General features: G+C 43.1%; 1 protein-coding gene across 8 annotated transcripts in view; it reads left to right on the forward strand.

The window, feature by feature from the left end:
• Positions 1-25,622, forward strand: part of LOC108932563 (TOX high mobility group box family member 2-like) — a 108,311-nt gene that overhangs the window by 80,599 nt on the left and 2,090 nt on the right. For 6 of the 8 annotated variants that reach the window (XM_018749040.2, XM_018749041.2, XM_018749042.2 and 3 more), the window contains 5 exons: positions 5,517-5,750; positions 12,728-12,955; positions 18,034-18,114; positions 21,752-22,144; positions 22,878-23,014. In XM_018749040.2, coding sequence (XP_018604556.1) covers positions 5,517-5,750; positions 12,728-12,955; positions 18,034-18,114; positions 21,752-22,144; positions 22,878-23,014 — 1,073 coding nt within the window. The remainder of the gene's footprint in view (positions 1-5,516; positions 5,751-12,727; positions 12,956-18,033; positions 18,115-21,751; positions 22,145-22,877; positions 23,015-25,622) is intronic. The other 2 variants (XM_018749045.2, XM_029246193.1) reach the window with 1 other exon arrangement.

The following is a 25,622-nucleotide window of genomic DNA, read 5'->3' on the forward strand; positions in this document are numbered from 1 at the left end:
TGAAGAGGCCTAAATGGCCCCTTTCCTTTGGGGCAAGGTGTGCTCGTTTCTTACTCACAGGTGGTACGAAAAAGTGTCTTTTACTACTTGTCTCAGAACAGGAATTAAAGAGGGATAAAAAGAAAGAAAAAGTACTACCGAAAATAATTTATTAGCACAATGCAAAAAAAGATCTTCATTGCAAGGCCGTGGAAATAATACATGAAATATTAAAGAGATAACTGTCAGCTCAGTTATTTGACTTTATAAAACATATCAGTTTAATCCAACTTCGTACAGGTATGTATGTATATATAATAACGTGTGAAGCTGGAAAAAATGTATATAAACATATTTGTATCTTTGTGTACCTTCCATCATAGCAGAGATTACTTGAATGTCCTCACATACAGTACTACATGGTGATGGGCCACTCTTGAACACAAATTAATCAGCACAAAGTGAGGAGTTCGAGGCGAAGCACTGCTCTGCCAAGGCAGAGAAACACCTTTTCCACCGCTCTTTCCTTACCGACACCATGCACATAATCGTAACAGCCCTGTGTGTAAAAAGAGTGTCTCTGTCCCTGAATTTCTGCCCCATTAATACTGTAAATGCAGCTCCACAGCAGCCATATGACACACCTGTGGTGGAAAGCACACACTGTGGTAATTTAAAAGTACAGCATCAAACATTTTTCCCGCTGTCAAAAAACCGGGAAAAAAATGTGTCATAGAACAGTGTAATTCAAAGCATTACAGTTGTCTCAACTCCAGGGACACTGTATGTAAAATGTATGTTTTAAATGTAAATTCTTTGTCTTCCTCAGCTTCTCCATTTTTTTCCAAATACGTGACGCATTTTTTTCACATGGTTTCTGTGATTACAGAAAAACGACCGATATTATCCTCCCTGGTAATGTACAGTAATTTTATGCAGTTCAGAGCAGGAGAAAATGTTGCTAGGCGTTGAAGAGAGAGATGACACATATGAACAGGTGCTGCTGTGAGTGACAGATACGGTGTGGTCATTACCGTGTTCTGTCCATTAATGCGGTAATGAGCAAGTGTCCGTCACCGAAAGACTGAGTGCCGCAGACTTGGGGCAGCGCGCATCAGTCACACGACGCAGACCTCTGCTGTTTATTGTTCAAGCCCACAGTTCTCTGGACTTTAATAGCCTTGACCTTGGTAACAATCTCTTTTGGTAAATCAGATGCCGCAAGCGGTCCAAGCTGAGATTGAAACCATTTAGAAGTTAAGGTCAGAGACATTCAAAGTACAAGGGCTTCTGGTATCTCATCGTAAGTTCAACAAACAAGGTTTAATTGGAAGACCTGTGACCGTTTCATTACTGTCCACAGATGCATGTATAAAAATATCATGATGCGGTGTTGTGGTGTGTCTACTGCATGTGCGTTCACTTATTTTCTGTGCTATTACTGTGTTTACCACATTAAGCTAAATGGTATGGAACCGCACTGTAGATCAATGCATTGTATCTCACACATACAAATCATATTAAAAACATTTGTCACATAATCAATTTTACTGTGTGATCTTAAAAACAAGGCATCTGTCTTAACTGCTTGTTTCATGGACATTTTTATAATATAATCATTAACCAAATTTGTGTCATTAATTTTCTAAACTGATTATTATGCACAAATCAATGTGCATGCAATTTAAATTTAACTTAAATTTGACTTTCAAGAAAATGTGTGACAACAAAAAAATCACTACAGTTTACTTAGTTTTGGCCCTAACTGTTTAAAGCAGACCATGTACCTGCAGTTCTGACTGAACTATTTGTTTGCTCTTTTATTTTTTTAAAGAAGTTATAGTTTAGTGGTTATTTAGAATCCATCTAAAATCTAATTTATCAGAAATGTTTCACCTTAATTTCATTTTGTTTACTTTGAGCCCAATGCCATATCATCTGCAATGATAATTTTCCTCTCTTACACAACATTTTGTTTATATAAACAATGTTATATGTGTTGTTTTTTCTTTCAGCTTTTCTTTAATTTCTTTATTTGTTTATTTATTTATTAATATATACATATATATTTTTTAAGTTTGTTGCTTGTGCTGTTTCATGTATTGTAAATTCATTTTTTGAATTCCACAGTAGTGGTGATGGTGTGTGCCGATTGGAGGGTGTAACATGTCACGTGCAGTATTAAATGTATTTAAATAAACCCCCCAATGGGCCACAGTGAGGCGGTAAATGTGCCAGGCTTAGATGTGACGTCATATAGCTTAGCCTTCAGTTGTCGAGGTAAACGTGACACACCTTTGTAACCCCTCCAGCACTGACAGGAGAGCATTAGGGCCCAAACAAAGCAACTTGCCGAGACATTAGCTTCTCCTTCTGTGAATGGCATCAAATAATTAACATACAGTACCTATGGCAACCAGCAACCATTGAAATAGCCCTCCGTGATGTTTTTACAGCAGGCACATAACATGCGCTGCCTCCATGTAACAGGAGAAGAGCAGAACACAAGGAAGGAAGGAAATAGCGGGGTAAAAATCTTGCCTGAAGGTTGATAAGGAGATATACGGCACAGGAGAGATCATGTTAATACCTTGCAAAAGTGAAATTTAATGTTGAATGCTTTATTTTTGTTCTGTGAATGTTTATTCGCCAACCTGAATTAATTCCAAGAGAACAGACATTTACTGTCATAAATCACGAGAACCAACCTCTCCTGGAAAACAGTTTATGTGTAATATACTTACATACTGTATATTTATATATAATATACTCATATAGTGTATATTTCAATAATAATTTCACCCTTCACGCATAGGAGGTTTCTGATTGAATTGTGTGTCTGTTTTTGGTGTGTATTTTCAGGAATTTGTTCAAATCTTTTTGTATTTTTTTCCAAATACAAGATTACTTGAGAAGTAACTGAAACGTAATATTTCAAGTAAAAATCAGTTGAGTTCAAGGTTCCATTTTAAACAAATGTTTAGAATAATATTACAAAACACGATTTACTGTGTTTAGCTATAGAAAATGTAGGAAATAAATTGTCTCCAACTAAAGTGCGTAGCTTTTTCTCTTTTTTTAGAACAAACTTTTGTTATTGTCGAGGTATAACACAAAACATTCCCTCCTCCTCCGTGGTGTGTTCTCCAAGCCCCCGTACTTTCAATTTGCAGCAGTGCCCTGTTTGTGAGAGAAATACAGACCCCATCGGTTACCTGATTCCCTGCTTTCCAGCTGCCGCTCCTGTCTGTTTGTGTTGTTTGTGAAGAAACATAGTGGGCTCAGATTAAAGGGTAAGGATTCTACCCTAAGGCTGTTGCTATGGAAATAGCCCAGCTCAGGCAATGATAGCCCATTCATGTTTGATTAATTGGTTTTTCAATGCTTCTTGGATTGTGAAGCCCCTTAAAGGGCAACTCCACAAAAAAAGGAAAATTAATGGAAATTTTTCTTACAGCTCTTCACTGTGTTTGGAAACTGAATGATGGCATTTTAAATTATTATTATTTAAATGTTGGAGTTTCATTTTTCTGAGCGCTGCGTGCAGTGCCGGTGCACCGGCAGAGGAGAACGCCTTTGTTCAAGTGGCTTCCCGGCGCCGTTCGCAAAAACGGAGGGAAAACGTGATGCCCTGTAAATGTGCTCGGTTTAATAGCGTTTTTGGGGTTTTCGTATCCCATGCCACATTGTACTCCAGCAACCCACTGGGGCCAATTAAAACGGTTGTAGAGCGGCGCTTGCAACACGCATGCTTTTGCGCTGTTTATTAAGATCTGAACCGCAGGGGCCTTCCAGCTTCATCTTGTTAGCGTCCTGCTAATCTAATTAGTTTTTACTTATGAATGTTTCACTCGATTAGCAAATACCAGAGCACAACTTTGCAATTTGTGCTGATTTGTTAAATCCTCCACGTGTCTGCCAGCAATGTGACAACTGCTATGTTGCTTTTTAAATTTAAAGTGTCATTGTCATAATGTTTGTTTACCCAGGCAGCTAAAGGTAAATAGTAAATAGGGCCCTTATTCCTGTGAAGGTAACAGTTATTGTTTTATTTTAACTATATTAACCTAATGTAGAGTTTAGTGTCCCTCTAAGTTCTTGCAGATTGCCCTGGTTTCTACTTCAGGGAAATCTTTCCAACTTTAAATGTACATAAATATCCATTTACTGAGCAATAGCTACGAGGTAAGGCTAGCGTGTGGGCTGTTGCTTTGTGAAGTGATACTTTACACTTTTCCTGCGTTACCATTTTCACTTCTATTGTTGGTGTTATTTAACACGTTGCTATAAATAAGTCTTGAGAGGCCATCCAGTCTGAACTCAAGACATGGGTCCAGTTTTACTTTCCTGGTTATGAGCGCTGTCACATGTTGTAGGCTGATCTTTATGCATTCGGAGGAGCAACAGCCTTAAGGTGTGCTCTCAACTGCAGCAACACCTGGAAAAAACAAGTGTCCTGGCGAAACACTTTGCTCCTGGTTGGAGCCATCATCAAGACCTGTTAAGAAGTTTCTCGAGGGTTTGATTAAAAGGTTTTCCACGAAAGGACACCACACGAGTGATTTATTATTAATTTCCCTCGTGGGCGGGTTAGGTTTGGTCAGGATTTTGCGGCAGATTTTTCAACATCCCAGTAGGCATTGATTTCGTCAGATGTGACGTGCTACAGTCACAGAGATAGCCAGCCAGTAATTACATGGAACTGAAGTAAGTGTGTGTGTGTGTGTGTGTGTGTGTGTGTGTGTGTGTGTGTGTGTGTGTGTGTGTGCATGCATTAGGACTAATGCTGTGCCACAGACTGAACTGCTTGAGCACAATTTCCTATCTGAGTTGAATTTTTGCTGCATGACTAAAAAGGAATGTCATCCACATGCATGGTCAACCCTGAATAGATGCGACGTGTCACTTGTCAACAACGTTATTTAAAAATGTTGCTCACTGCTTCCGAGCTTCGAAGGCTGTCCTGAGCGTGCAGTGTATCCTGCCAAAACAGCCGCACTGAGTGCCACAGCGACGCAGGCTAGCAGGAGAGCATTCTGGGTGATATTTGTTTAGAGGCACCTAAGAGGGCCGTTAGAGTTCCGTTTTAGGTTTTCTAGTGGACAAAGGAAATAAAGCTCTCAATCCATTTTGAATTGAGGAGTAAAGGAACAGGCGGCTGAGGCTTTCAGCAGGGAATTTCCAAGTAACCTGTGCTTACTCCTGTACAGCGATGGATGCATCATATAGGTTAATGAACTTAGTAGTGAACATTGCATCCTTACAGGGTGACCAATTTTTGGAAGATCCAGTGTACTGTGCTGTGACTGTAGGAACTGGCGTTAAGATCTCCTCCTGAGGAGAGAGGGGAAACGGGGCCAGAGTCTCAGTAGAGACCCTATGGAATGGGTGGTCTTACCGAGGGCCATGGCCAAGGCCTCCTAGTGCCGTTGTGGAGGAAAGCAGACCACTCTACATTGCAACCTGAGCATCACAAGTTCTACCATAGGCAATTGGGTATGCAAAATTAGTAAAGCTCACCTTCTTTTCTCGCCCAGATCCAGGAGATGACTCGCCCAGACGGCTCTCATTATGACGCCGCCCGTCAGGGGCCCCTGATAAACAGGCCTAGGATACTGTCCCATCATATGGGCGCTCTGTCCCAGCTGAACTCTCAGGTTGGCCTGCGAAGTGCCCTTACCCATGGTTCCCCCTCACCTCCGGGAAGTAAATCAGCCACGCCCTCCCCCTCCAGCTCCGCCCAGGAAGAGGAAGCTGATTCCCATTCCAAGGTACTGGTGTGGAAACATTTTTCTTTGCTAAAAATGGGGGCGGGATGTCACAGAGCAGAGTAGGGCATGTATTTTCTCACATGTCATCTATTATTATCATATCCTTCTGTACTGTAGGAGAGGACCATTTTATCGGGAAAGAGGCAAGAAAGGTCAATTTGAGAGTTCGGTCAAATCGAATGTGAAAAAACGTCTGCAAAATTGAATGGAATATATTACATCATGAGTCTGCACCACAGTTTCCTTAACTCCTGTGACAGCCATGGTAACATAGCACCGGTCCTCACCATTTGCCCACTGGCAAATATGGAAAGTATTTATGCAGCTGCAGAACTACAATGCAATATGCATATGCCGGCAGTAGTTATTCAGTCTGTGTTCAGCAGAGCTATTTGCTCACAGAGCGTGTAAACACAGAATTGAAAGTAGCAGAAGTTTCTAGCAAATGAGATCTATAAGAAGAAACTTGATTAAATTCAAAATCGATTTAACTTCAGAATTGAATTCACCGGCATATTTTTGCCATGGCACTGGGTCCACCTGCCTCACTACAGTCGCCCTGCCACCATCATTAAGAAGCTGGCTATCTCCTTAATAAATCACATTAAAATGTTAAGGCTGGGCTCTCATCCCTACATCGGCTGATCTCGTGGCTCATGTTTGTGTAACAAACACTGTTTCAGTACCACTCCTCTCACACAGGATATTAATTGTACATTTTATCTTGTTTATCTAAATAGTTAAGCCATAATAAAGCTAGAAATAGAGTAATTACTAAATTAATGGGTAGTGCTCGGGAGACAAACTGGCAGCGTTTTGCAGAATAGCCAGCTGGGTAATTCAGCACTGAAAGACCCAAACCTTGTCATTGTTTGCGAACTCTATCCCGAAATCTGCTGTTTCCACAGTTACATCCAAAGCACACAAAATCTGGCCTATTCTGACACGTTGAGAGAAATTAGTTTTGGACCTACTGTGCCATAATCACTGCCCAGCATTGCAAAATGATACCAGCTGCTCTGTGCATAGCTGATGCTCGATGTTTTACTTCAAAAAAAAGAAAAATGTTGATGTTCATCAGGAAATGGAGGATAAAAGCACACAGCTATACTACCTGTAAACCACATGGGTAAAACTCCTTCAGTCAGATAACCCCTTAAAGGGTTACGGAACCAAAGTACTCATTACTGTCCATTAGTGCATTTGTTTCAGTTTTTCCCGATTGCTATTTCTTTTCTTTTTAAAGTAGCCTGTACCTTAATAATAAATTTTTTTTTGTGACAAATTGCTTATTTACAAAGATGTGACAAGTCATTTCGTAAGTTACTTTAAAATGCATATACAGTCCATTAAAAAAAGACACATGGAAATGGATTTTGTTACAGGAACCATAGGCGCATGTTTTTGCAAGAGAACCTTCCAGGGCTTTTCATTTTTTATTAATCAGTTAATCAGTTAATGGAAAACACCATATTGCAGGTTTACTGGGATTAAACCAAAAACTGCCGTGGAAAGTGCAGAACCCAGTTGTTTTTTATGCCTTGCAAAAGACACGTCTTTCAGTTCAGTGAGATCTCCCCAATAAACTAAGGTAAAACATCAGTCAGTCGCCACAGTTTGCTTGATGTATTGTTAGGACAGCGGTTATAATCCCTCTCAGGTTCGCGAGCGCACGTGTCATTTTAGCCGAATTGTGTAAAACACGCTTGCGTTGCCGTGCACCATTTCTCTGACGTTTATAATGGTGTCTGTCCTCAGGGGCCTAAGTGGACTATACTGGTCTACACACAGATATCATGATCGTTTCATGAAAGTACAGAGAGTGTGCGTCGCTCCCAGTTATCGTCACCGCACGCATTTAAACTTTATTTGCACGCAAACAACTTACATGTGTCACAAGTTTCTTGCGCACTAGACAAGTGAGTCGATTAAGAGGACCGGGCTCCGTTCTTACAGCCGTCCATTGTCTCGAAGGAAACAAATAAGATGGATTAGGCACGTCTGTGTCAGACTGAGGCGTGTCAATCACGTTTAGTGCCAAACATAGACGGGAGCGATAAATGGCCGAACGGCAGCTCCCTGCCCCGGTGTTCTCCACTACCGAGGACGTGTCCAATCAGTCAAGCATGTTTTTTTACCCACGTTTCATACCGAGCGAAGGGAGACGTTGAATGACTTTGTGGCACTTGAGAAAATTGTTCTGCCAGTACATGTGATTTGTGTGTCCGTCTGTCTGTCTGTGTGCGTATCTCTGTGTGTACGTGTGTGTCTTTGTGCACGCCGTGTGCACTTCTTGCCTGTCCGTTGCATAATGTGCTTGGTTTCAAAATTATTCCTCCCCCAAACTCTGGCCTTGGTCGATGTTTTCAGGATCTGTCTTAAGTACCTGCAATGCAGTGAGATGAATTGCTGTGTTTCCACTTGTTCTCCTACTGCTGGGAGGCTTAACACTGACACCTAGTGTCAGAGAATACCCATGATGCACTGCATACCATTTGCTGCTTGCGTGGCTCCCTTAAGAAACCTTATTTGCATAATAGATTGTTTGGCTACAGATGATCTCAGTGTTGCTTTGGGTTTTTGAAACCTTAACCAACTAGTTTGCACTTAAGAAATATTTTGTGCAAGACCATGTTTCACCGTCACTTTCAATTCGGATATATTGAAATAAATATATTTCCTTTATTTCTCCAGGCTATTCTGTGAGACTTCGTGTTCATTTTTGGCAGCCCCCCTCCCCCCCTGCCCGGGGTCCCCAGTGAAAGCTTCCTAATCCACTTCTTTGTGGCAGGAGGGTCCGACTCTGGACGAACGTGCCTAATCCACACTCATGTCCTCATTATGCAGACGTGGAGTATTGCATGTCGAAGTGATAAATCAGCCTGTACCGATTTATCACAGATTGTTGCGTATAATCCTGTCATTGGAGTTTCCGTTGGTATATTTCTTGGAGTTCCTACAATGAAAGCTCTTGCTGCACGATTGGTCTTTTTTGGGGTTCGCTTTCTTTTTGCATGTGCATTTCACTGGTGGTATTATTTGTGGATAAAAAAAACCAAGAATGAATCCCAGTGAAGAAGCGAGGACAAACCCTAACGCTAACAAACGCAAAGGCCCCAGCAGACCTTCGCAGCCTGAGTGGCCTGTTGCCATTGAAGGCCTCACGGGCCACCGGCTCCGGTGCACATTCTGCTGAACGTTGACCTCGGGGTCATCCCGTCTCAGTGAGCGTGACCGCCATCGGCCCCAGGAGGGCGGCCTGCAGAGCCGCTTCATTCGCAGAGGATAAAGATGAACTGTTGCGCGGCACGAGAAGGAGGGGCCCTGAGGTGCACACTGGGAGATGGTTTCTTTTTCAGTCCACTTGTCAAATTCACCTTGGACACGGGGGCCCTAAAACTGGCCCTTACCCTTATATGTCCGTCCAACACACTGTGCTTTGTCGGAATAATTGGCGTCCGTCCGCTCGACAGTTCTTGTTAAAATACCTTACCGATAGATTGAGTATTTTGTTTTTTTTTGTGTGTGGGTGGATGAAGAGGTATTACCAGGAAACTGTACATAATTGAGGCCCAGGCTTTGTGCTCTGCACATTTATCAACATCCACACGCAGTCAAGTCATACATTGCCGTACTGAGAGTGGCACATTTTCCGGAAATGGCATTTTCTTTCACTGGGAGACGTCATGTTGTGATATGCTTTGCAATGTATAAATAAAATGATTATTCCTAGAGATTATTTTGCCTTTCAGAATGTCATTCCATTAGCCTCCTTCCAATTTATTCAGCATTCGCATCAAAGCAAGAATGAACAGATGTCATTTCAAACACTTTTTGCCTCATTGCATAAAAGTGGGAGATGATTATTTTTAATGAAACTGCACAATCTTCCAAAAAATGGTGTAACTAGCGAAGGAAATGGAGAAGGGAAAATAGCAATGGGTTCATCTTCACTACGAACTAGCATATCATTAAAGCGTGTGCATCGCAACCAAAACAATTGTGCAAGTGAATCTCCTCCTGAATTGTTCATTTAGAGCCGAAACGTGAAGCAGCCTCGGAATTTAATGAAGCGTCGCAGCGCTTTCTCGTTTGATTTCCACTATCGTGCTGCGTGGAATTTATTCTTACCCTGCAAATGTCTTCAGAAGTCTGTCCTCTTGCGTTTCAAAGGAGTTTAAGTTAATAAAATCTGTAAAGTATGTTGTGATATATATAGTGCATATGTGTGCACGTGAGCGTTTTAATGGAGGAAATGTATAATCGCTGACAAGCTCCTTGCTTAACAAGCTCAGTCACATCCATGCACATGTGTTCAGGATATTTTTCTCATTTTATTTTACTGTTAAACCCATAGCTTTGGCCAAGCATGCCAAACTGTGGAAGTCCTCCATCTACTGTTGTTATGAGTACGGTTGAATATCCCTTGTGCTGTAAAGAATGACAAAAGATTCCGTAAAGACTGGGACAATCAAGACAGCTGGCACTGCAAGACCTTTTCAATAATAAATCATTTATTTTTTTTATTTCTCATGTCTGCGTATTTTGAGATTATAATCTAAATTCACTAAACACGATGAATGTCAAATTTACTCTGTGTGTGTGTGTGTGTGTGTGTGTGTGTGTGTGTGTGTGTGTGTGTGTATGTTTTATATTTTTTTTCTCTTTTTTCGAGGAATTCAGATGAATACAGACCCGTTTCTTTGGAATTCTTTGTGCACCAAAAGGCATTGGTTTGTACACAGTCTGTTATGGCTGGTGAGACACGTATAAGAATATGTGCAGATGTGAAATAAATGTGAACGATTTCTGTCATTCTCAAACACAGCTCAGGCATGCCACGTTGGAGAGACTGCTGTGTAGCCAAGCTGATTTTTTTTTTTCTTCAAACCCACACAATTATACCTTGGTTTTCCATTATGAGCTTGTTGAAGCCTGGTCTTCAGCAATCTGCTCCAGATAACAGGGATGAAAGCAAGTGGAACAGCCATGCTCGGGTGTTTCCAGCATCCCGCTTCATGTGTTCCCTCAAGCACATGCATGAGCACCAGTGTTGGAGCCGGTTTTACCCTCACACATGTTGCGAGGACCATGTCTGACGCTGCAAACGGGTGCTCTGCTTCACTAAAAAAGCTTAATTTTACTGTGATCGCAGCGCAGCCAGTCTCATCCGAAATGTTAAGTCTTAAGGAACGCAGTGGTGCAAGACGTGTTTTAAAAGCTGACCTCATTGCCGTGTCTAAGTCATTAAAACAACATCTGTTAAGTGCGTTAAAATCCTGCTTCTAATAAGTGCACTTTTCTAAAAATGTTGGCTGTATCGAGACTCTCAGCAGTCCAGCGCAGAGCATTTTAACAAGCAGAATATTTAGCTTGGAGGCAGTCCCTCGTCCCTCTTGTTTACCCTCATTTCAAATTTTTATCTCCTGATCAAAACGCCTGTAAACAAAGTGGTGTTTATTTTTGTACCAAACTGTGACGTTTACTGTATCTCCCAATTAATGTTCTAATTTCCTTGTGATTACGATGCTGAGCAGTGACCACACTTCTAAATCAAGCACATTTCCACTAAATCATTTGGTCCCGTCTAACTTGGTCCCTTCTTCATTCTTTGTTTGTGTTCTGCTCTAGCCCCAGCAACAGCAAAACCCACTTCCATACACCCCAAATTTTATTTGCTCAAGAGATATATTTTTTTATGCGATAATAAATGCATATACACACACACCCTGTGAAACCACTTGTCCCATACGGAGTTGCGGGGAGCCAGAGCCTAACCCAGCAACACAGGGCACAAGGCTGGAGGGGGAGGGGACACACCCAGGATGGGACACCAGTTCATCACAAGGAACCCCAACCTCAGACCCACCGGAAAGCAGGACCCGGTCCAACCCACTGTGCCACCGCACCCCCCACTAAATGCATATAAAATTCTGAATTATGCAATGCTTTCAATTAAGATATATACACTCGTAATTCATCGCGCTATTTTGTTTTTGCTGATAAGATGCTGAATTTTGATTTTTACATGAAAAGACATACCTAGAAAGAGCAAATATTGGGCTGAAAACACTGACCTCTCTGAAATGTCCTTATAATAGAATTTAATGCTGTGTCTGTGAGGTAAAAAGGCCACGAAGCCAACATTTAATATTCATGCTAGCTGTACTTAGAGATACTGAAAAAGACAGTTGACTGTTTTCATTGAAAAGGAAATGTCACATCACAGGTGTGTGTCAATCAGCCTCTCCCTTCAGCAGAGGTGTGTACTGAAATCTCTCCAGGGCACAAGGCTTTCAGTGCAATCCTGGGAACGCGACGGTGCGACAGTGGACGAGCCCGGCCCACATACGTCACATCTCTCCTTGATTGTTCCCTCTAGACCAATGAGACGCCACCCATTAAAACTAAATGTAATCATCCCAACACACGCGGGAGGACATTTATGAGCCGAGAACTTGAGCACACGTCCACTGTGTAGTCACTGACTAATTATTTAATGTTACCATTGCCCTACGGTGTCAGATACTGGAAGAATCTATGTAAAAATGGAAGATGTTAAAAAGTCAATTTTGTGCCACGTTTCATTGGTCTTTGATGAGACTTCAGCTTCCGGTAAGATCTCCTCAAGCAAAGTCATGAGGCCCTAAAAGGTGCACTTTCTGGAAGTACCACGGTACAGTGTCGGGTGGCTTTGGCACTCCCTCTCTACTGTCTCAAACTGCGGACCCTTGCCGACACCGCGGCCCGTCGATACTTCTTGCGTTGCGTGTTTCGATTCCTTCGTGTGCTTTTGTGTCCTTTGGCTTTCGGTTGTCATTCTCTGTTTGTAGGTGCTCAGGTGTGCAGCTTCACTTTGCATGCGGGTTCACGGGCCCTTGCTAGGCTGCGTGTGGCCCCCGGCCCCTGTGCGTGCTTGCATGGCCTCGCTTGGGACCTGCATTCACCTCCGTGTGTCACCCGATCTCTCCTTTCAGATCACCGGGGAGAAGCGGCCCTCATCGGAGATCATGAAGAAACCCAAGCCGCAAAAGAAGAAGAAGAAGAAGGATCCAAACGAGCCTCAGAAGCCCGTCTCGGCCTACGCGCTCTTCTTCAGGGACACGCAGGCCGCCATCAAGGGCCAGAATCCTAACGCCACCTTCGGAGACGTCTCCAAGATCGTGGCCTCCATGTGGGACAGCCTGGGGGAAGAGCAGAAGCAGGTGGGCAGAGTTGTCGTCCTGCTGAGTGCCGTTGCCGGTGCGTCACTGCCCGTGTGTCGTTGGGGGTCCTGCGGTTCCAAGCGGGTCGATGCCCTTGCCCTCCTTCCTCTGTCCGTCGTGTGCATATGAAAAGCGTTAACCCTTTCGCTTTTTTGTAGCCCAAGCTGCAATGCACAGGATGCGTTCCAAACACACTTCTCGCAGTTGTTTTCTGAAGAACTGTCACAGTTGCTGCGAAGTAGAGCACACCGTTCTGCTGCAGTGTGTAATAAAATAATTGGAGTGTATTTCAGCGCGATCCACTTTGTTGTCTTTCACCACGGCTGCAGCGCTGAGCAACGGTACCCAAACGAAGCTCACCTTAATGAAGTATCGTTGATTTGTTGAAAGGCCCATTGATTGGATTCTTTTCAAAAGAAAAAAGTCCCCTGGCTCTCATTAAAATGTCTGATTTTATTTTTTCTTATTTCGAGCCAAAAAGAAAGTTCCGCTGCCTAATTGTGCTGCACACAATTAGCTGGATTACATGAGCTGAATAGTTGACAGGTAAATGAGGCTGCAGCAAGATAAATGTACCTATTTGTGGGTATCTGTTCTTTGAAAATAGCCCAATTCCCCACGATGTAAAATAAGGTGGCTCTGATACAGTGCAGTTCCCTCTATGCTAATGTGTTGAGTTATGCTTTTTGAAGTGAGCTTTCTCAAATCCAATATATTGCGCCGCTTTCCAGGCTCTGTGTCCCTCTCTCTGTAGTTAATTCGTGCCTCCCTCCGTTGGCCCCTCACAATGAATCTTCATTGCGCTCCTGACACCCTTCAATGTGAATACCTCATTTCCTGTCTTTTTATTTATATCGGTTGCCTGGTGATTTGATCATGCTGGGAATACAAGATTAGCAATTGCCTCGTCCTTGAATTTGCCTGAAGGACACCTGTTCAGGAAGCGCTGCTATTGTTTGTTGCTTAACCCTTTCCCTTCCATTTGTGCTACGGTTCTGTACGCAGTGTGTATTTTTGCATCAGTTTAAAAGCAGCACTGCGGTGTGTGTTATAGTGTACGCTGTTTTGCATAAAGGTTTTTAATGCCTGCCGCATGTAGTTATGGAGTAAAATACACACACGCACAATCTGAAACCGCTTGTCCCATACGGGGTCGCGGGGAGCCGGAGCCTTACCTGGAAACACAGGGCATAAGGCTGGAGGGGGAGGGGACACACCCAGGACGGGACACCAGTCCATCGCAAGGCATCCCAAGCAGGACTCAATCCCCAGACCCACTGGAGGGCAGGACCCGGTCAAACCCACTGCGCTACCGCGCCTCCGTTGGAGTAAAATAAATCAGATAAATTGCAAAACTATCGAACTGACAGTAATAAAAATGCAGCCATTGTAACTATAGAACACACATAATTTTTAATAATATAAATGTTCAGTGTAGGCCTATAAAAGGTACTCTAGACCTTTTCAAAGTTCATGTACTTATTGATCAGTATTATAGATGGGGTTGCTGTATCATATTGACCTTCTTTATTAGGAAATGTCCAGTTCATGCTGTTTTTGATCACTTTTGACTGTATTTACTTGTTCTTGAGCTGAAATCACTGCCCATGTTAGTTCATCATGAAGCAGACGTGATGCTCATTGTTAACTTGATGTCATGCATTGTTTGCATGTTTTCCGTCCGGTAAACAACTGCAACAAAATGTTTCACTTGAACAATGTAATCATGGCCACATTTAAACATTAAATTGCTGATCAAAGCTACAGAAATTATGTCGTACAATTGCTACTGCACTAATGACAACAAAATTGTTATTTCCTGTTGTTGAAAAACACGGAAAATAGATTTTTGATTTGACGATTACATATTACTGCAGTTGTTACTCATGTAGTTTCCAGGGGTGGACTGAGCTGCATGATGCAGAACTCCAAATAGTCGAAAACCTTGTCAAGCTGTCAGCGTTACATCTGGCATATTGTATAAAAGGCTTAATTTTGTACTGACAGAATTTGAATAAGTCAACAGAAACACGTACAAAATTAAAACAAAGAAACCTGCAACGTTTACAGTCCCATCAGAAAGCACACACACACGTTACACTAGTAATAACGACACATAGGAAGAAAAGCAAAAATTGGAACACAATTAGCCATTCTAAGATATTGTAAAAATAGCTTAATTTATAGCTATTATTTTCCTTGTTGCTGTTAATATGATTTTTTCTTCTTCTATTTTCCAGTCATTATCTGCCAGAGAGGAATGTTTTGCTGTGTATACCTGTGTGAATTTCTTTGAATTACTTTTAAAAGGGCTACCTGCCTGCAGAATACCTCATTTCTGTGAGGACCGAGACCTTCCATATTGTAATTCCGGCAAATATCTCAAGGATTTGTATCATACTTATTGTAGAGGCATGACACTGGTGTTCCCTCATCCCTATTGTATTTTAAGGCCTCATAATTACAAGTTACAAAATATCGGGATGGATTATGAACAGAAAACATGTCACCTGTCGAAATGAACTTTCTAATCATTACATACTGTGGTCTTAAAGCTGAGATTTCTGTTTTTAAAGTAGTGTGGGCAATTTTCAGACATTAGTTTATCTTCTTACACAGTATCAGATATTGATCATTATTCATCATATTGTTCCAAAATGTTACAAAAACGTATAAAAATCACACAACACATTACCTGTACTTTTGCATATTCAGGTGGGCCACAAGGCACTCGAAGAGGCCTTTTTTACTCAAAGAGGACTTCAGGGTCCTTTCCCCAAACGAGCAGCACTGGAAAGAGATGATGGGTTGTGTGGTGCAGGACGGACTGTTGACGTGAGGGAGCGTCACCAGTGTAAAGATTTGGGACTGCAACTCTGATGGTTGGAGGTTCAGCCACAGTTAACCCCTCAGTAGCCAATGTGTCCGAGAGTGAGTGTTGACCCAAATCAGTCCGTTTTCATACCACTTCATCAGAGCCTTCCAGTACATCTCATCAGTACAATAGCAGAACACAGACTGAAGTGTGAATCAGCAGTCGTCTGGATACAAATCCAGATTCATTCCCCCAGGGCCACCAGCTACTTTCACAAGCTCTGTCATCCTCTTGTTCTCTATTTCAGCTCTTTCATGTCGTCTCTGGTCATTTTATTGCAGCACAACATTTGGACATTAGCTCAGCTCGAAGCAGTTCAGAAAGACATACATGATCACAGACTGTCAAAGTAAACTTTTCACTGTGTTCTTTTTAAATTGTTTCTCTATAAAGCAGGTAAAACTGATTTTAACATCCTTGAAACTACTGAGAGAACTGTCATCTCTATTAAATATACAAAATTTATTTTTTACATTCCAACATTGCCAGTTACAAAGTGCTATATTTTATTTTTTCGCAGTAAACATTTTCACCGGCTTATTGATATGGATCTACCCTTTGCATTTTTATACAACACTACCCTTGGAAATGTAATTATATTAGATTAAAGTTTTTCTTTTTGCACTCAGGGTTCATTTTTATTTCCAGTTTACTTTGGCTGTGAATTCTTGTGTCATTTTACACTTACTGTGTATATTTTTTTTTGGCATGATAAATTCCCTGGGGAGTTTGTCTTTTGTTCACTTTACTCCTAAAGCTCGCCAGTTAGGCTCCATTGGCTTTGGATGAAAGGTTTACATTAATTTCCCTTTGTTCACCATGTAGGGAAGCAGACTCACTTTCTCTATGGAGAACAGCGTATTGTACGTTGTAAACAATATTTCAGTGCCGGTTTGTCGTCGCCCAGCATAGAACCCAGCACCGCGGTGTGTAAAAGGCAGGCACCGTTCCCAGGGAGCAAGGTGAGGCAGAGCAGACACACCTGCCACCGCCAGGCACCCCTCGCTCCTTGTTTCTCGGTTCCCGGTAATTGCTCAGCTTGTCAGCACCGTTTGGAGTTATTGTCTCCCTTAATTAACTGGTTATCAAACAAGAACATTTCATTAAGGTACAATTACCAGCTAATTCTGCTGGGACACCCCAATGTCAGGATTACGACCACAACATATGCTCCTTGCAGCGCAGTTATTTTTAATACATCCCCGACCTGCAGCCTCCGACGGCTTCAGCTGCTAATGAATCCACTCACTTTTGAATAATTAGAAATCCTTAGGCATGGTAATTTATTTAAAAATATCTGTCGTCGTGCGAATCATTAGCTCTGTTAAATGAATTTGAAATTAAAACTGCTGGGAGTCCTTTGGAGTTCATTAAAAAGGCAGTGTGGCTCCTATCAATATTTAAGTGGAGAGAGTTAAGGTCACAAGTTTTGTTTGAAAATATTAATGCCGTGTTTTTGAGTTGGAGCGCCAAGGATTAGAAGACAACGGGAATGAAAGGCGTGATGGAGATTAACTCCCCCTCGCTTAGGTATCCTCCAGTTGTCCTCAGGCTGCTCCTCCTCTCCGCGGGGGACGTGGCGTCCGTGGGAACGCCGCTGGAAAAGCGTGTTTCACGGAAACCCCGTCATTCTTCCAAACACAAACCCAAGTGAACAGACACGCTCTGTCTTTGAGGCCACAGAAGAAGCGTTCGTACGAAAAGCTTTAATTATGTTTGGCGCTAATTTTTGTGTACCACTTAATAAGTCCCCCGGAGAGGAACAGAGCTTCTTTTTTGCGGAATTTAAAAGACATGTTGGGTTATGCTCCGTTCATAATTAAAGGGAATGTGAGGAATGTTATTCTTAAGTATACTTCTTTGCTCATCTTGGGGAATGCACTACACTGCGGGTTGTCCGTTAATGTGTGATAATTAAATTACCGCTACTCGTTTTGTGGCAGAGCCCTTCCAGTGTGCCCTTGTGTAACGGAGACACGTCTAGCTTGCAGAGTTAGAAGATTCTGGCTGAGGAGCAGTTCAAAAGTCACGCCTGGTTTGCTTTATTGTGCAGAACCGAAAACGAAAGGTGGTCACGTGCAGCGCTCCTGTCGGCTGTGCACGGGGCACGACCCCGAGAGAAGGTCCCCTGATGTCCGGGCTGCTGTGTGGAGCACTGGACCTTCGCTCCCACTGACCCCTCTGCTGTCTTGTCTCCTCGCAGAGCTATAAGAGGAAAACGGAGGCCGCCAAGAAGGAGTACCTGAAGGCCCTGGCCGCGTACAGAGCCAGCCTGGTTTCCAAGGTAACACCGACAATGCCTTGATTTACAGAGGTCAGCACTGATGTGGTGATGACAAATGAGATGGAGAATTCCTGTGCCTCCCGCGGGAGGGGCACTTCACTGAGCAGGGCTGCTATGAGACCATACAGAATTAGGCTCCGCTGCCCCACCCCCACGCTGCTCAGCAGCCTGGATGGAGTACCAGTTGTTTGGCTGAAGAAGAAACAGCCAGGCACGTGGTTATATCAGGAACGGCTGTGTGAGAGCTTTGGGTTCAGCTTACCATGGTCACTTTGGAGACATCACTCCCATAGGGATGCTGGAGAACAGCAGCGTATTGCGTTCAAACGCCATCTTTCCACGACGTTGTCAGCTTTCTCTTGGCGCTGGATTCATACTCTGCTCATCATGCCTGACATGAGTGCAGCACTGCTTTATGGCTTGTGTGTTTCACCGCTCGCTTCCTCACAGCAGTCTCACAAATTACAGACTGTATACAGATGGTCCCCAGCTTACGATGGGGGTTACGTTCCGTTAAACCCATCGTAAATCGAAAATGCATTTAATATATCTAGCCTACCGAACATCATCGCCTCTTATTCTTTAAGATGGTCGAGATCGTCGATTGCAAAAGTCCAAGTTCACATGCGATGGCCATTATGGGCTTGTCACCTTCATCAAAGTCAAAGTGGCTGTATTGTCATTTCAGCCATATACAGCTGGTACTGTACACAGTGAAACGAAACAACGTTCCTTCGGGACCATGGCGCTACATGAAACAACACAAGCTCCTTATACAGGACTACATAAACAGCACAAGACAGTACAGTAATTACTAAACAAGAAATGATAAACACAGTAAAAAACAAAAGATATTACAATATAATAATAAATATATTGATATAAACATACTAATTAGCTTCTCCTCAAAAGTAATTGCCCTCCTCTTCTTCTCGCCAATACCAGGAGACACAGAGGGGCATTCCGTAGACGTGATGGGTGCACAAAACACAACGTAGATACGGAGGGTATCCAAAAAAAAAAAACACAGGCAACACAGCACTGTGGAGTATCGGTTGTATACGCTAGCAGCCGCGTGGCACGATGGGAGATGTGGATCGCTGCCGCTGCCCAGCATCGCGAGAGAGTATCGCTCCGCTTATCACTTGCCCGGGAAAAAATCAAAATTCAAAGTACCGTTTGTACTGAATGTCTATCGCCAGCTCACCGTCGTAAAGTCGAAAAAATCGCAAGTCGAACCATCGTAAGTTGAGGAGCATCTGTAGTTATATGTAAACGTGTTTTTTGGGAAAAGATATTCAAAATATATCAATGCACAGTAGGTTGAAACACCGAAAAACCCATGTAAGACTCCTTATTTGTGTAATGGATAAAGGCAAAACGGTCGCTGCCACCACCTGCGCGTAGAATATATTCGTCCGCAAAGTAAATGCACCCTTCCATAAACCGAATGGAGGTAAAGTGCCCTGGCCCCTGACATGATTTACTGAAAGTGCATATTAATATAATCTATAAAAACTAAAGCGCTGTATGAATTGTTTATGCTCTGTTTAACATGTTTACAAAAACGTGTCTCCAAGGAGATTTACTGAAATGGAACAAATAAAAATTATGAAGCTTAGGCCTGAACTAACTTGAGCTGCATATTGCATGAATGGGAGCTTTTTTCTCAAGTAAACATACTTTTAAAAACAAGACGAAAGAGACTGGATTAATTAAATGAATTATGCACTGCAGTTTAAGCTTCCGTACGGCGCAGGTCGTGTTCTTAATCTCCCTCTGCCTGGAAATGTGTTTGCAATGCGGTTTTTTTTTTTTTTCCCCCCCCTCTCCCTCACAAATCCAAATTTCATTACCATGCAGCACCTCTTTCTGCTTCCCCCCTCCCTCCGCATTTCACTCTCCCTCTGAAATTTACAACACCCAAAAAACAAGAGCTGTGATTACAGCCTGAATGGTTTATTCATCAGTCTGTTCCTATGGCAGTGTTTATTAACAACCAATCTCATCTGTCATTTTGCATAATTAAAATGTTCTGTCAAATCTGTAATTCAGATGCATGATTGATGTTGCTGTGAATTGGTTGGCATTCAAAGTTCTGTGAGGAAGAAGACTGAAAGACTTAACTTCCACCTTCTTGGAGAGCTGGCCGCACTGTTCCTTCACACGTTCAATTCAAAGCGACGACTTGGTTTTCATGTGAACTCACTGAGACGCGGCCCTGGTGGCGTCTTCCAAAGATCACCGCATTTACTGTTAAAATTTACCCTGCACACCAAAGAGGGTTTATTCAAATCCGAGGGACTTAAATCAAACCGCAACAGTTCAGATGAACTCTCGGTGTTTCATTACATTTACATTTATTCACTTAGCAGACACTTTTCTCCAAAGCAACTTCCAATGAACTCTATGTAGTGTTACCAGCCCACACACCTTATTCACCGAGGTGACTTACACTGCTAGATACACTACTTACAAGGGGTCACTCATCCATGCATCAGTGAAACACACTCACTCCGTGGCACTCACACACTATGGGGGAACCTGAACAGCATGTCTTTGGACTGTGGGAGGAAACCAGAGCACCCAGAGGAAACCCACACGGATACAGGGAGAACATGCAAACTCCACACAGACTGAGCGGGGATCAAACCCACGCCCTATCGCACCACCCAGGCGCTGTGAGGCAGCAACACTGCTCGCTGTGCCACCGTGCCACCTACCCCTGCACTGTACTGCTCATGTTCTCTGTAGGTGTGAATTAAGCACTGTATATGTGTAACGGGGGCAGTGGGGGACGTGCCCCCTGTAATCGTGTCCGTGTATAACTCCTCTGAGCGCCATTCATAATATTCTTGCTCCTCCGAGAACTGACGATTCTCTAAAAAGGCCTCTGTGAAATTCCACCGCATGGCTTCAGTACATAATAATATAGCTCAGAGTAAATAGTGTAAGAGATACAGTGAGAGCACGTTAATCCCAGGTACAAAAGAGCTGAACAAAAATGTGTTTATTACCCCCGACTGGGGGGGTTTGTGGTTTGTGGGGCCCAGCACATCTGTCTGCTAATACGTGTTTTTAGCACTTTCTGCAGTTGTTTTGTTGAATCTGCATTATGTTGCACATGTCTTTGCACAGTTAGGGGGTGGAGGCTGTAAAACACTGTTGTTTACACTGCCAGGTTACATTCAGATGTGAAATTTAGTGTCCAAGAGATTTCTTTTGTCACCCAGTTTATTCTCGTCCACTCGGCCTCCGTTCCTTCTCGAAACGCCGAATACGCCTTCCTGCTCTGCCATCTGTGCAGGTATGAGCAGGTCCTCACGGATGTTCGACACAATTCGTACAAATGCGCTCCAGCTCGTAACAACGAGGACCAGTGGACTGGGTCGACCCTTCAGACGCTGGCGTTTACATGTACAGATGTGCAGCACGACGAAACCGCATCAGTCCTTATGCGGAAAAGTCCCATTCAGTCTATAGTCCCAGTTATGGGGCCGGACGTTTCCTCGTCTATGCTGTGCACCAGTCTCAGTGTCATGCTGCAAATTTTTTGCATTTTGGCAGTTTACGGAGGACGAATGTCAAAGCTGCTGGGAGCGTTCCATTAATAATGTTGTCTTTGCTGTTGCTCCAGACCTACAGTGACCCAGTGGAAACGAAAAGTGCCCAAACAAGCCAGCCTTCACACATGATGCCACCCAAGCAACCCCTGTACAGCGTGCCACCCCAGCCCTCCTCCCCCTATCTGGGCCCGGGCTCCTTCCCTCTGTCCGACCTGCAGAGCTACGGCGGTCCCTCGCGACACAGCCTCTCTCGGCCCCTCAGCCAGTCGCAGATGCTGAACAGCATGAGTGCCTCCTCTCCGCCCTCCTCCTTCCAGATCAGCCCACCTCTGCATCAACAGCTGTCGCTGCACCAGAGCTCCATCCTCAACCAGCCGCTCCACATGCAGCAGGTCCAGTCACAGCCGATCATCTCCCATCAGATGGGCCTCCAGCCCCCTCTTCACTCTCCTCCTGGTCAGCAGGTCAGTGCCTTTACTCCAGGAGACAACTGCTTTCAGCTCATATGTGCTCACGCAAGCCCTGCTCGATGCTTTAAGAGCACGGTGAAGGGGAGTTCGCAAGGATGGCCCAAGTGCCTCATGCAGACACGTGCAGTCCTTGAGTTGCGAACTCACATCGGTCATCACATCAACCCCGTTGAATTACCTTCTACCCCCTGTGCTTGGTCATAACGTCTAATGATGAACGCTCCTGTCTGCCGTACGGTACATTGGCTGTCCGCCTGCCGCAAAGCACCCCTATTTGTTGTGGACTCAGTCAGTGTGTTCAGTGTGTTCATCAGCAGCCGTGTTTTATTTACATCGAAAACGACATTGTTTTATTTACAGAACGTTTCATTTGTGGTGGCATTCACGTAAATTTTTGTTATGCAAGCGCAATCGAAAATGTGCGAGTTTGGGTGGTGCGCAAAAGAAAGAGCAAATGAAAGAGCAAAAGAGCAAATTTTCACTTCTGTTTGTCTTTTTACTATTATTCTCACTTGTCATAAAGAAAGTGAAAATAATAGTAAAGCATGAAAATGTAATTATACTCTATATTGTTGTTATTATTGTATATTAGAATCAATTTAGCACAAATAATTAATGGAATTAGTGAAAACCATGGCAGAGCCCTGTTATATAACATAGTGTTCATGTCTGTTGGTTGTTCATTTGTCCTTATATTTCTAATGGGAGTGTGTTTCGTTGATGCCAGGGGTTCTCACACATGCAGTCGGAGTACCCCAGCAGTGTTGGCTCTCAGTCTCCAGGGGCTCCCAACCCAGTTGGGGGCCAGAACCCCGAGTGGGACAGTGAATACTGCAATCGGGAGTGTGGAGGAAGCCACTGCAGGTACACCAGCAATCCGTGCCAGCTCCTTATTCTGAGAGAATGAGAGATGCACAAACTGAATTTTCTCTCACTCACACACAAGCACGCACATGCAGAGACACACACACACACACACACGCACAGATGGGAATATATTTCTAAAGCTGGACTTGTAACTGGGTTCTCTCCAGCAGTTGACCACGTCCTAAAACTAAGACTGCCCTATATCAGCTGACAGTCGTGCCTGACACTTCTGAGGGTGGCCCAAGTCAGCGAAGGTGTTTCTGCTGGCTGCCAGAGCAGCGCCCCCTATAGGTAGTGAGAGGCGTGTTATTCTTCTGATCTGGCCAGTACCTGTGTGTACCCGAAGTCCTTGTTGGTGTTTAAGTCATGTGGGGCGACTAACTGGGTGTCTTAGAAAGAGCCCCAAAACTGAATGGAAACGAGGTAATAAAATTAGATGCACAGCAGTTGCAGATTTTTGTTAATTTCCCTTCGCAGTGTGTAGATCACCTTGTTGACGGTTGACAGTGTTCATGGTAAACAGAGTTGTTTCTGTGACGGGTGCTGCCAGGAGAGCTCCTGGTGTTTAAATCGTCGACGACTATGAATTCAAACAGGATTATGGGCCAGTGATGAACATTAGAGGAAAGAAGCTCAGAGCCTTTCATCACCAGCCCGTCTGTTTCTAAGGACTCCATTAGATCATGGCTGTTAAAACGCTGTTCTCAAAATTGTTACAGGCCTTTAGAGAAGTTGATGCATCCCAGTGAATACTTTTCATAATATACATATAATTATCCACCAACTAATCTTTAGGATTATGCATCTTGAAAGAGTGAAAGAACTGGAAAGTAGTGTTCGATTTTAATTTCAAGCACAAGTGCACTGATTATTTTAGTTGAACAAAATTATAGAACATAGTGTGTGGTTTAATTTAGAATAATATGTGTATGATACATTTTACAGCTATTATGGGGTGGGAAGTAAATCTCTTATGCATTAAATAATAGACATTCACAATGCAGGCATTCAGAGGCTGCCCCCTACATTTATTTAAAAAGGGAAATCTTTGAAAAGGATCAAATTTGAATTTGAAATCATCTTTAATAATTGCATATTTTTGCATATAAATGTAAGAGAATTACCAAGATACACATAAGTATGTAGAAGTACATTCATGGGGAAAATGGCTGTTTGCTAGGCAGGGCACGGAATGATACGTGAGGCCGATGAGGGCTAAGTCACATCCAGCGTCTGTTTGTTTCTGCACGTGGGCAGTGTGTTTAGCACTCTTTCAGTGCCAGAAAAGACTGCCTTGTTCTCCACTTATTCACCTCAAAGACTGTGCAGGTGATATATATATGTCTTATTCTTCTTCTTCTTCTTATGCCTTCCACCCCTCCTCGGGCATAGGCCGCCAACAAGGGCTCTCCAAGCATCCCTCAGAGCATATATGTATCTATACATATAAATATAGATATATAGATCCTAGTCTTCCGAGAAAACTGAAAAAGAAAAACCTGCAAGAAATATTTGTGAGCTCTTTTACGGTTAAACAGACTCATGGAGCAACTGTGGTTGTGTTTGGTGCTTTTGATGGTTGAAACTAACTTGGCAATTTGTACCATTCCTCTAATGGTTTTTTTTCTCTATCTTATTTTATGGCTCGTCAAAGTAAATGTTTGACATGGCCGTTTAAAAATTTTCATTTTCATTTGCAGAGATGATTGGACAATCAGTATACAACATGTTCATTTACAAGTTCAAGCAATTATTTAAGTTTAGACCAGTTGTGTCATGGCTGGTTCCTGAAGGAAGTGGCGGACCCAAGTGCGGGGCGGAATAAGTGCTTTATTCGGGCAAATCCGTGAGGCTTCGTCGCAGGACAGGCAAAAGGTCTCCGAGGCGCAAATGTCGTTGAAGGGGTAATCCAAAAGACAAGGTCGGTACACAAGCAAGAGGTTGTAGATCATAAGGAGCTACTAGGACTAGGGATTAGGAGTAAGGGACTGGGAAAGGACTCAGAGATGAGCAATATCAAGGAGGTCGCAAGTAACGAGGCTGAACAAGGTTCCGCGTTAGTCCCTGCTTCGATGCTGCCTTATATGCGTCAGTCTGTGCCGCGCCCCAGCTGTTCCGCGTTGGCTTGGCGGCATGGGCGTGGCAAGTCGGCGTTTCAAAACTATTTGAAACAATAATAAAATTTCTGTCTGCTAAAAACTAGATGAAAAATAAGGCCCAAAAACAGGTGGAAATGATATATGTTCAGGTTTAAAATTTTTCATTGATACATCATGTTCTTCAGAAAAGTGAACAGGATAGCAAATCCAGCAAATGTATGTTTACAGTTGTTTACAGTTATTTTTGAAGTGTCAACTTTAATAGAATTAATGTCATCTTTTTATTTCCTTTATATACTTTATTGCATGTTGTATTTCAGCAGAGTTTTACACAGTGATTTTTTTTCCAGTAACTGGTCAGTCCGGACAGTCGAGGACAACTTCCCCCAAAAAGAGTGAGCATGGACTACATTCTTGGAGTAAAGTACCAGTGAAGAGCTGAACACACTAAATTCATTCTAATATTTTCTCGTGTCGAACGCATATTACAGGTTGGGCATATTACA

The sequence above is a fragment of the Scleropages formosus genome, chromosome 19, assembly GCF_900964775.1.
Source record: "Scleropages formosus chromosome 19, fSclFor1.1, whole genome shotgun sequence".
Classification (NCBI taxonomy): domain Eukaryota; kingdom Metazoa; phylum Chordata; class Actinopteri; order Osteoglossiformes; family Osteoglossidae; genus Scleropages; species Scleropages formosus.